General features: G+C 46.9%; 1 protein-coding gene across 7 annotated transcripts in view; it reads right to left on the bottom strand.

Annotated features, from left to right (window-relative positions):
* Positions 1-12,586, bottom strand: part of RIPOR1 (RHO family interacting cell polarization regulator 1) — a 195,790-nt gene that overhangs the window by 55,698 nt on the left and 127,506 nt on the right. For all 7 annotated transcript variants that reach the window (XM_060788482.2, XM_067471149.1, XM_067471148.1 and 4 more), the window contains exons 3-6: positions 10,847-10,999; positions 8,680-8,758; positions 2,906-2,929; positions 130-183 (exon numbers count right to left, since the gene is read on the bottom strand). In XM_060788482.2, coding sequence (XP_060644465.2) covers positions 130-183; positions 2,906-2,929; positions 8,680-8,758; positions 10,847-10,999 — 310 coding nt within the window. The remainder of the gene's footprint in view (positions 1-129; positions 184-2,905; positions 2,930-8,679; positions 8,759-10,846; positions 11,000-12,586) is intronic.

Raw genomic sequence — 12,586 nt, 5'->3', positions numbered from 1 at the left:
GGCTTGGCTCAAAAACCCGGCTTATACTCCAGTATATACGGTATATAAATTGCAAAAGGCTCCAAAGCATGCAACTTTTCTGGGTGCAGAAATCCTTTCAATGTGCCAAAATGGGGAAGCAGCACATACCTTGCTAGCGTGAAATTCCAGGCGGCGTACAAATCGCTCGATGGACTTGACTTGCTGTGAAAGCATGAAACAAAGGAACATTGTTAGACCAAAAGCGCACTCCAATGGGGAATAAGAAGTTTGGGGCCTTCTGAGTTCTCCATTTCATAGAATCCTAGAATGAAAGAGTTGGAAGAGACCTCATGGGCCATCCAGTCCAACCCCATTCTGCCAAGAAGCAGGAATATTGCATTCAAATCACCCCCGACAGATGGCCATCCAGCCTCTGTTTAAAAGCTTCCAAAGAAGGAGCCTCCACCACACTCCGGGGCAGAGAGTTCCACTGCTGAACGGCTCTCACAATCAGGAAGTTCTTCCTCATGTTCAGATGGAATCTCCTCTCTTGTAGTTTGCCTATAGAAAGGAAAGTTCTCTAAACTCCCTTTGAGCAGGCAGCCGAGGTTTGCCCCCGTGCTCACAGGCTGACCAGGCTCTTCTGCTGACCAGGTTGGAAAGGAAAAGGCTTAAATCTGAATCTTCATTGGCATACGGACAAGATTTAAACCAGGGAACTACAATATAGACCGATCTATCTATATAAATAAAAATGTCATGTTCGTTTGTGGGATTAACAGAATTCAAAATCCACTGGACGAATTGACACCAAATTTGGACACAAGACACCTAACAACCCAATGTATGTCCTTCAGTCAAAAAAAATTGATTTTGTCATTTGGGAGTTGTAGTTGCTGGGATTTATAGTTCACCTACAATCAAAGAGCATTCTGAACCCCACCAACAATGGAATTGAACCAAACTTGGCACACAGAACTCCCAAGACCAACATAAAACACTGGAAGGGTTTGGTGGACATCGACCTTGAGTTTTGGAGTTGTAGTTCACCTACATCCAGAGATCACTGTGGACTCAAACAATGATGCATCTGGACCAAACTCTACACGAATACTCAATATGCCCAAATGTGAACACTGGTAGAGTTTGGGGGAAATAGCATATTGACATTTGGGAGTTGTAGTTGCTGAGATTTGTGGTTCACCTACAATCACAGAGCATTCTGATCCCCACCAATGATAGAACTGGGCCAAACCTCCCACACAGAACCCCCATGTGGGCCACAGCAACACATGGCAGGGGACTGCTAGTACTCATAATAAAAGTGAACATATGTATGTGTGTGTGATTGGCTGGGGTGCCCACTCACACAGACAGGTTCCCACTTCCACAAATAGCTCTATCTCCCACGACTCAGGAGACACCAACGGCCCTCCCTCCGATGACATTGCAGGTTATAGAGAGTGTTGTAAACATGTCCAAGAGCCTTGCCCATGTCCTCCACCAACACCACATGCCCACCCCCCAAGTGAAGACTTTCATACAGGGACAATTCCATCCTAGATTATATGTGTGCCCTCCACTACAGACATCCCAGTGTTTTTGAGACTCCAACTGGAGAGGGGAATCAGAATCATAGAATCATAGAATCAAAGAGTTGGAAGAGACCTCTTGGGCCATCCAGTCCAACCCCATTCTGCCAAGAAGCAGGAATATTGCATTCAAATCACCCCTGACAGATGGCCATCCAGCCTCTGCTTCAAAGCTTCCAAAGAAGGAGCCTCCACCACACTCCCTCCGGGGCAGAGAGTTCCACTGCTGAACGGCTCTCACAGTCAGGAAGTTCTTCCTCGTGTTCAGATGGAATCTCCTCTCTTGTAGTTTGAAGCCTTTGTTCCCTTGCGTCCTAGTCTCCAAGGAAGCAGAAAGGAAGCTTGCTCCCTCCTCCTCCCTGTGGCTTCCTCTCACATATTTATACATGGCTATCATATCTCCTCTCAGCCTTCTCTTCTTCAGGCTAAACATGCCCAGCTCCTTAAGCCGCTCCTCATAGGGCTTGTTCTCCAGACCCTTGATCATTTTAGTCGCCCTCCTCTGGACACATTCCAGCTTAGAGTCAATATCTCTCTTGAATTGTGGTGCCCAGAATTGGACACAATATTCCAGGTAAAGTGGTCTAACCAAAGCGGAATAGAGCATGGGGAGTAGGACTTCCTTAGATCTAGACACTATGCTCCTCTTGATGCAGGCCAAAATCCCATTGGCTTTTTTTGCCGCCACATCACATTCCTGGCTCATGTTCCCCTTCCTCCCCACGAGGACTCCAAGATCTTTTCCACACGTCCTGCTCTCGAGCCAGGCATTGTCCCCCATTCTGTATCTTTGCATTTCATTTTTTCTGCCAAAGTGGAGTATCTTGCATTTGTCACTGTTGAACTTCATTGTGTGAGTTTTGGCCGATCATCTCTCTAATCGGTCAAGATCGTTTTGAACCCTGCTCCTGTCCTCTGGAGTCTTGGCTCTCCCTCCCAATTTGGTGTCGTCTGCAAACTTGATGATCCTGCCTTCAAGCCCTTCATCTAAGTCATTAATAAAGATCCTGAGCAGGACCGGGCCCAGGACGGAACCCTGTGGGAGAGCAGGCGTGCTCGGCACATAGCAGCGTGATGCACATGCGCGGACGAGGCAGGGCGCATGAGGCTGGAGGGAGGCTTGTGCCAGTGAACCAATGTCAACTACAACTCCCAAATGAGAAAATCAATCCCTCCAACCCCACCAGTATTCAAATTTGATAGGTATTTGTACCAAATTTGGTCCAGATGAGAGGAGTGGGTCCGGGGTCCAGAAGCTCATTGTTGTGTATGGAGCCACCGCAGGAGAGAGCAGAGAGTCCCACCAATTCCACTCAAGACCATCCCTCCCCTTTCCTTTCATCACCCCTTACCTTGTCGAGGTCATAAAGAAAGCCCTAGGAAGGAAAGAAACGGGAGGGTGAGTATCAGGTAGGGCTCAGAAATTGCAAAAGACGAAGAGCCGTACGGTGCCGTCTTGCAAGAGACCAATTATTATTATTATTATTATTATTATTATTAACTTTATTTGTACCCCGCTAGCATCTCCCGGAGGACTCGATGCGGTTTACACAGGCCGAAGCCTCAAAACACAATACAATAGAAAACATAACACAACAATAGCAAAGCAAATCAAAACAATAAGCAAAATAACGACAATGGCAGAACATCAAGACATTGTTAAAAACTGGTTCGGCCGGCGCACTGGGGTACAAGGGTTAAAAGTGCTGAAATGGCAGAAGGCACGTAGGATAAAAGTGCGGTGTGCAGCGACGATTAGTTATGCTAAGGTGCTACTAGGACTTGGGGTGGGGATTCCTAGTCTGAGAAGGCACCAATGGCCTCCGAGTCCCAATCGTGCAAGGGCCAAGTTCACTGCGTGTTGGAGGAAAGGCAGAATGGGACGTGCACACTGTGAAGATCCCTTACCTTGCCAGCTGGGGGTGGCAGGGCCTAGGAAGAGACAGGCTAGGTAGTTTCAGCTTGGAAGGCCTGGCAGAGAGCTGCAGGAGCCATCTTAGTTTAGGGAAGACTCCAGTTCAGAGAGGGGGAGTGGCCGAGGCCTGAGCCAGCCCAGCAACAGCCAGGATTGATTTGGAAAAGGGGGGCGGAGTTAGCCAGTTGGAGGGAAAGAGAGAAGCTTATTTTGACAGTTCAGTTCAGTTCTGGGTGATGTTAGAGTAGGAGTAGAGTTTTAGGAGTCTCTGTTAGGAATAGGCAGCTTGCCTGTAGTTTGCACAGCAAAGTAGGCTGTGGCAGACTGGTTACAGCTATTTTAGAAAAGAAATAGCTGGGTTTTGTTTAGGAATTGTAACAAAGAATAGATCCATTCTCTCAAGCAACCGTTACGCTTCTAAGAACCAAGAACACTTTAATTGTAACAGCTAAGCCTCTGAACCTGCATTCACTTTGATTCTGTAACTTGTATTCAATAAACTCTTTCTTCAGTTCTTGTGGGTTTTTTTCGGGCTATATGGCCATGTTCTAGAGGCATTTCTCCTGACGTTTCGCCTGCATCTATGGCAGGCTTCCTCAGAGGTCTGCTGGAGCTGGGGAAAAAGGGGTTTATATATCTGTGGACTGACCAGGGTGAGACAAAAGGCTTTTGTAAGTTGGGCTAGGTGTGAATCTTTTCAACTGACCACCTTGATTAGCATACAATGGGCTGACTGTGCCTGGAGCAAACTCTTAATGAAAGGTGCTTAGATGTCCCTGCCTGTTTTTCTCTCTGCTGTTTTAATTTTAGAATTTTTTAATACTGGTAGCCAGATTTTGTTCATTTTCATGGTTTCTTCCTTTCTGTTGAAATTGTCCACATGTTTGTGGATTTCAATGGCTTCTCTGTGTAGCCTGACATGGTGGTTGTGAGAGTGGTCCAGCATTTTTGTGTTCTCAAATAAAATGCTGTGTCCAGGCTGGTTCATCAGGTGCTCTGCTATGGCTGACTTCTCTGGTTGGAGTAGTCTGCACTGCCTTCCATGTTCCTGGATTCTTGTTTGGGCGCTGCGTTTGGTGGTCCCTATGTAGACTTGTCCACAGCTGCATGGTATACAATGGTAGACTCCTGCAGAGGTGAGAGGATCCCTCTTGTCCTTTGCTGAACGTAGCATTTGTTGGATTTTCCTGGTGGGTTTGTAGATTGTTTGTATGTTGTGTTTCCTCATCAGCTTCCCTATGCGGTCAGTGGTTCCCTTGATGTATGGCTGGAACACTTTTCCTCTGGGTGGATCTCCATCTTGACTCTCGTGGCTTGTTCTTGGTCTTGCAGCTCTTCTGATGTCTGAGGCGGAATATCCATTGGCCTGGAGAGCCCAGTTGAGGTGGTTCAGTTCCTCTTGGAGGAGGAAATGGGCTTCGCAGATTCTTTTTGCACGCTCTGCCAAGGCTTTAATGGGGCTTCTTTTTTGACTTGGGTGATGGTTGGAGTTTTTATGTAGATATCTATCTGTGTGTGTGGGGGAGAAATGCCTCTAGAACATGGCCATATAGCCCAAAAAAACCCACAAGAACTGAGTGATTCCGGCCATGAAAGCCTTCGACAATAAACTCTTTCTTGTTATTTTTAAAATTTAAGCCTGAGTCAAGTGCCATTTGTGATTTGAGTCTCTTTCCTTTTTGAATCAACGTCTCCTGTTTCCCCTCAAAGAAGCCCTTGGTAATACACAGTGTTTGGTGGTCCTAGAAAAGCCTTTTAATATTTAAATAGCTAGAGGGTTCCTGATTCTTCAGTTTATGGTGGCAGCGAAGGTTTTAATCAAGAGACATCCCCTCAAACGCAATAAGTGCCAAAGTGGTGTGGATTCCTTATTAAAGGAAGGACAGTGTTGGGATCTGTTTGCCCCCTGTCTAGTCATATTGTTTAGCCATAAAGACTGCCTTTATGATTAGGGGTAGATGGTGGGATTGATCGCATTGCCATCTGCCTGGTTATTATAATTGGTGGGACTGAGGTGGGATTCTTTGACCCCCTGCCCAAATAGCATAAAGGAGCCTTTATACACACAATGACAAATATCTTGCCGGGACAGAAACTATTGCTGAGACTTGTGTCAACAGAAGGACAGGATCCTGATTCCCAATATCGGTTCCTTGAGCGGCTGCCGGTCTCATTCTGCCAGCTCTCCTCACCAGGAAGCGCCTACTCTCTACCAGCGTGCAAGCACTCCCCGAGATACCAACACTGGACTTACACACAAGTCCTAGTTGCAAACATTGTAAAACGTGGGTCTTGGGGGGGGGGGGGAGGGGGGCAGCAGCACAGGCCAAGTCTTTTGCAAGATATGAAACTGTTTTGAGTATTTAAATGCATAGGTAAAGATAAATAATACGTGAAGACCAACACATGACCTAGTTGCATTTAAATTACATTCAAAGCAAATATTATTTGTAGTCCGGTTAGTATGGTGTGGGGTTAGAGCAGCCGTGGGACAACTTGGGCACTCCTTCCATCCCTCCAGGTGTTTTGGACTCCAACTCCCACCATTCCTCACAGTTACTATCACACAACACAAGATGTAAAACTACTGGAACGTAACCTTCCATAGTATCTCCTCATCTAATTCAGGCCCCATCTACACTGCCATATAAAATCCAGATTATCTGCTTTGAGCCGGGTTATAAGGTAGTGTAGACCAGGTATATGCAAATTTTGGCCCTTCAGGTGTTTTGGAGTTCAACTCCCACCATTCCTAACAGTCTCAGGCCCCTTCCTTTCCCCAATCAGCTGATTAATCTGAGCGCTGGGCCCATAACCAACGTCAGGTTCTGTTGTGTGTTTGTTGTGTGTCTGTTGTGTCCCCCATGTGTGTTTGTTTTGAAGGCGAGGCTAGGTACTTCAGCCAGCAGCAACTGGAATTGCTGAAGCTCATTCGCCCTACTGCTGGCACTAGAACAGGCATGAGCAAACTTGGGCCGTCCCTCCCTCCCTCCAGGTGTTGTGGACTCCAACTCCCACCATTCCCCCTCATCCGCTAAAGCCAAGTGCTGGGCCCATAACCAACGTCAGGTTCTGTTGCCGGTGCGGAGTGCAAGGAAGATTCCTCTACAGCAGGCCTGGGCCAACTTTGGCCCTCTCTCCCTCCAGATGTTTTGGACTCCAACTCCCACCATTCCTCACAGCCTCAGGCCCCTTCCTTGTTTTGAAGGCGAGGCTAGGTACATCAGCCAGCACCAACTGGAATTGCTGAAGCTCATTCACTCTACTGCTGGCAATAGAACAGGCATGAGCAAACTTGGGCCCTCCCTCCCTACAAGTGTTGTGGACTCCAACTCCCACCATTCCTAACAGCCTCAGGCCACTTCCTTTTCCCCGTCAGCCACTTAAGCCGAGTTCTGGGCCCATAACCAACGTCAGGTTCTATGGCCTGTGCGGAGTGCAAGGAAGCTTCCTCTACAGTAGGTATAGACCACCTTCAGCTCTCCAGGTGTTTTGGACTCCAACTCCCAGCATTCCTCACAGCCCCAGGCCCCTTCCTTTCCCCCCTCAGCTGCTTAAGCCGAATGATGAGCCCATAAGCAACATTAGGCTGTGTTGCCTGGGCGGAGTGCAAGGAAGCTTCCTCTACACCAAGTCTGGGTAAAACTTGGGCCCTCCCTCCAGGTGTTTTGGACTCCAACTCCCACCATTCCTAACACTATCACACAACACAAGATGTAAAACTACTGTAATGTAACCTTCCATAGTATCTCCTCATCTAATTCAGGCCCCATCTACACTGCCATATAAAATCCAGATTATCTGCTTTGAGCCGGGTTATAGGGTAGTGTAGACCAGGTATATGCAAATTTTGGCCCTCCAGGTGTTTTGGAGTTCAACTCCCATCATTCCTCACAGCCTCAGGCCCCTTCCTTTCCCCAATCAGCCGCTTAAGCTGAGCGCTGGGCCCATAACCAACGTCAGGTTCTGTTGCCTGTGCAGAGTGCAAGGAAGCTTCCTCTACAGTAGGTATAGACCACCTTCAGCTCTCCAGGTGTTGTGGACTCCGACTCCCACCATTCCTCACAGCCTCAGGCCCCTTCCTTTCCCCAATCAGCCGCTTAAGCTGAGTGCTGGGCCCATAACCAACGTCAGGTTCTGTTGCCTGGGCGGAGTGCAAGGAAGCTTCCTCTACACCAGGTCTGGATAAAACTTGGGCCCTCCCTCCAGGTGTTTTGGACTCCAACTCCCACCATTCCTAACACTATCACACAACACAAGATGTAAAACTACTGTAATGTAACCTTCTGTAGTATCTCCTCATCTAATTCTGGCCCCATCTACACTGCCATATAAAGTCCAGATTATCTGCTTTGAGCCGGGTTATAGGACAGTGTAGAACAGGTATATGCAAATTTTGGCCCTCCAGGTGTTTTGGAGTTCAACTCCCACCATTCCCAACAACCCCAGGCCCCTTCCTTTTCCCTCTCAGCCACTTAAGCCAAGTGCTGGGCCCATAACCAACGTCAGGTTCTGTGGCCTGTGTGGAGTGCAAGATTCCTCTACAGTAGGTATAGACCACCTTCAGCTCTCCAGGTGTTTTGGACTCCAACTCCCACCATTCCTCACAGCCTCAGGCCCCTTCCTTTTCCCCGTCAGTCACTTAAGCCGAGTTCTGGGCCCATAACCAACGTCAGGTTCTGTTGCCTGTGCAGAGTGCAAGGAAGCTTCCTCTACAGTAGGTATAGACCACCTTCAGCTCTCCAGGTGTTTTGGACTCTGACTCCCACTATTCCTCACAGCCCCAGGCCCCTTCCTTTCCTCCCTCAGCCGCTTAAGCTGAGTGCTGGGCCCATAACCAACGTTAGGCTCTGTTGCCTTTGCAGAGTGCAAGAAAGCTTCCTCTACAGTAGGTATAGGCCACCTTCAGCTCTCCAGGTGTTTTGGATTCCGACTCCCACCATTCCTCACAGCCTCAGGCCCCTTCCTTTTCCCCCTCAGCCGCTTAAGCGGCTGAGGGGGAAAAGGAAAGGGCCTGAGGCTGTGAGGAATGGTGGGAGTCGGAGTCCAAAACACCTGGATTGAGGACCCAAGTTGGCCCACACCTGCTCTGGATCCTCCTCGGCTGCTTAAGGAAGTAAATTAAATCCTTCCAATGAGGATACAGATAGCTGTGAAATTCTCCCAATGGCTCTCACATTTGCGTTGGGTATGAACCTTCCACTCACTCACCAAGCGAGAATTCCTCTTGGACTCACGGATCTGGGTGGTCAGCTTCTCCAGCTCCAGCTGGTGCACTTCCAGGTAAGCTCTATGAGGAGAGAAATGGCACTGAATATACAAGGAGCAACACTTTTCCCAACTGTGGAGATGAGGGCAGGTAGCCTTCCGTCCCTCAATTCAAGATGCTCCAGCGTCCATGGGAGCCGCCAGCTCCATTCTCCATCTTACAACATCTGGACAAGATTGGGATTTACAAGCTGGACAGAAGAAACCACTGATATGCAGACTGAATTTTAGGGAAACATATTCTGTGGTTCCCCTGCTGACGCAGCAGGTTAAACTGCTGAACTTGCTGACCGGTTGGTGGTTTGAATTCAGGGAGCAAGGTAAGCTCCTGCTGTCAGCCCCAGCTCCTGCCAACCTAGCAGTTCGAAAACATGCAAATAGAGCAGAAGTCAAAATGTTATTGTTGTTTGTTTGTTTATTGTTTCCAGTTTTTTCCCCCTTTCTATTTTTAGCTGGATGGAGTTTAGGATGTGAATATTGGACGTCAAGTAGTGATTGGATTAGATAATGTTGTGATGTTGTGATTGTATGTGTTCTGTTTTTATTTTCACCTTATTGAAAATTTTCAATTAAGAAAAAAAAAGAAAACATGCAAATATGAGTACAGTATATTCTGGCGTATAAGACTACTTTTTAACCCAAGAAAATCTTCTCAAAAGTCAGGGGTCGTCTTATACGCGGGTGTAGTCTTATGCATGGGAGTCCTCTTAACTCTATATTTTAACTGGAAAAGTTGGGGGTCGTCCTATACGCCCAGTCGTCTTATATGCTGGAATATACGGTAGATCAATAGGTACTGCTCCGGCAGGAAGGTAACAGCGCTCCATGCAGTCATGCTGGCCACATGACCTTGGAGGTGTCCTAGGCCTGGGCAGTGCATGGTTCTAAATGGTTCTAAAGTACTTACAAAATTAAAGTTCTGGCGGTGAAAATTTCAGAACTCTAACAAAACTCTCAAAAGTTCATAATAAATGGCAGTTCCTAATTGGTTCTGTCATAAAAATCGCCAATAATGAAATAATAATTAAATTTTGGAAGTTTTGTTAGAGTTCTGAAATGTTCACCACCAGAACTTTAGTTTTGTAAGTACTTTAGAACCATTTAGAACCATACTCTCTGTTGTTTTGCTGTTGTAATTTTTGAGTTTTTTAACAGAGAGTAAACAATCAGGCACATCAAATCATTCTCAGCAAAAGATTTCCCCCAGGCACTTCCAAGCCATTAAATGCTAATCAAGGTGGTCAGTGGAAACGTTCACACCTAGCTCCAGCAGACAAGAGTCCTTTGTCCCACCCTGGTCATTATTCCACGGATATATAAACCCCTTTTCCTAGTTCCAACAGACCTCACTCCCTCTGAGGATGCTTGCCATAGATGCAGGCGAAACGTCAGGAGAGAATGCCTCTAGAACATGGCCATATAGACCGGAAAGACCTACAACAACCCAGTGATTCCGGCCATGAAAGCCTTTGACAATACAATGTTTTTAAGGCTTTATACAGTTTTTTATTCTTATAATGTATGTTAATGTTTTTAACAGTATGCTATGATTGTTTTACTTGTTATAATTGTTGTGGCATCAAATTGTTGCCATTAGTGAACCGCTCCAAGTCGCCTCTGGGCTGAGAGGGTGCGGTATATAAACATGGTCAATAAATAAACAAACAAACAGTGTTTGTGTGACTTGTCCTGGGATCTATTTATTGTTTCTTTTGGGAACAGCCCGGCCGGTCAGGATCATGGGGATTTCTTCGGTCTGGGCTTTATCAAAGACTGTTGTGTTTGGATTGCGAATGACTTTGCCTTTTAACATTCTAATAATAATAATAATAATAATAATAGTAATAATAATAATAATACTTTATTTATACCCCGCTACCATCTCCGCAAGGGACTCGATGCGGCTTACATGAGGCCAAGCACACAGCACATCAATAAACAAAAGCAATAACAATAATCAATACAAAACAGTTAACATAAACTCAAACCCATTCTAGCCAGGATCAATGCACGACCGAAAGAGGAAGAGGCACATGCAACCCTCTCCAAGCGAAGGGCCGGGGGAAAGAGGTGCCTTGAGTGAGTGAGCGGCGGCATCTCCGGTACTTACGTGAGTCCCTTCTTGAGTGCTTCGTACACTTCGTCGAGTCGTTCCGGCTGGGGCACTTTGGGCGGAGGGGACTTGTGGGACATGGAGAACATCCTACTGACCCTGGAGCCAGACTTCCTGGAGACGGTCGGTGTGCTGAATGCAGGGAAATTCCTACCCCAAAAATCCCCACGGAAAGGAAGAGGTTAGGAGCCTAGTAGGACAAGACCATAACCAATAACCCGGGGAACTGAGGAACGGCCTAGGACTCACTCTGCAGAGCAAGCGTCACAGAACCATCAGGAATAGCACTAAAAAGTATAGGAAAGGGCCCCAGAGCATAGTTTGTCACTAATTCTGCTTTAGATGGATTAGGGATCAGCTGGTTTTCCCTGTAATAGGCAGTTAGAGCACCTAGAGCTTCGGAGAGCTTCTGTTCAACCATCTCAAAGCTCCCTGCTTGAGCGGTAATGGCACAATCATCAGCATAGATGAAACTCTCTGTCCCTTCTGGCAGTGGCTGGTCATTTGTGTAGATGTTGAACATGGATGGAGCAAGCACGCTCCCCTGAGGCACGCCGTTCTTCTGTTTCCACCACCTGCTTCTCTGGCCCTGGAACTCAACAAAAAAGCTCCTGTTCTGTAGCAGGTTTCCTATAGAGGCGGGTGAGATGGTATTGATGATTATGATCTTGCCGGTGGCTGGTCATTTGTGTCGATGTTGAACATGGATGGAGCAAGCACGTTCCCCTGAGGCAGGCCGTTCTTCTGTTTCCGCCATCTGCTTCTCTGGCCCTGGAACTCAACAAAAAAGCTCCTGTTTTGTAGCAGGTTTCCTATGAGGCGGGTGAGGTAGTCGTCCTTTGTAATATTATACATTTTTCTGCTTCCTCACATCCATGCACAAATTTCTCACCTCTTGAGAACCTCTCTTACATTTACGCATCTCCCCTTATGAACCATCGAGGACTTCAAGATCGTCTGGGGAAGCCCTGCTCTCTGTCCCGCCTTCATCACAAGTACGTTTGGCGGGGAGGAGAGACAGGGCCTTCTCTGTGGTGGCCCCTCGGCTATGGAACACCCTCCCTAAGGATATTAGATCGGCAGAGTAACTGGTTTAGGAAATGGAACCACTTGACAATGGAATTTAGACAGTATTCTTAACTAGGAGACGCTGATGATAATTGATGTTGGATTTATTGTTTCTATTGTTTTATTATGGTTAATCTGTATTTGGCTATTATGTGTACTGACTTGTTGTAAACCGCCTTGAGTCGCTGATAGGCTGAGAAAGGCGGTATACAATATAGTAAATAAATAAGAAGATGCTTGAGGCTTTTAGAGATTACATTGTAACAAGATGCGCAATGCAAAATGTTACATTGTAACAAGAGAAAAATGTATAATATCACAAAGGACGACCACCTCACCCGCCTGATAGGAAACCTGCTACAAAACAGGAGCTTTTTTGTTGAGTTCCAGGGCCAGAGAAGCAGAGGGCGGAAACAGAAGAACGGCCTGCCTCAGGGGAGCGTGCTCGCTCCATCCATGTTCAACATCTACACAAATGACCAGCCACTGCCAGAAGGGACAGAGAGCTTCATCTATGCTGATGATCGTGCCATCACCGCCCAAGCAGGGAGATTTGAGATGGTAGAACAGAAGCTCTCCGAAGCTCTAGGTGCTCTTACTGCCTATTAATGGGAAAACCAGCTGATCCCCAACTCATCTAAAACACAGACATGTGCCTTTCATCTCAAG

The sequence above is a fragment of the Anolis sagrei genome, chromosome 8 (genome assembly GCF_037176765.1).
Source record: "Anolis sagrei isolate rAnoSag1 chromosome 8, rAnoSag1.mat, whole genome shotgun sequence".
Classification (NCBI taxonomy): Eukaryota; Metazoa; Chordata; class Lepidosauria; order Squamata; family Dactyloidae; genus Anolis; species Anolis sagrei.
The sequence above is the reverse complement of the archived record's forward strand: the minus strand, read 5'-3'. Positions and strand labels throughout refer to the sequence as shown.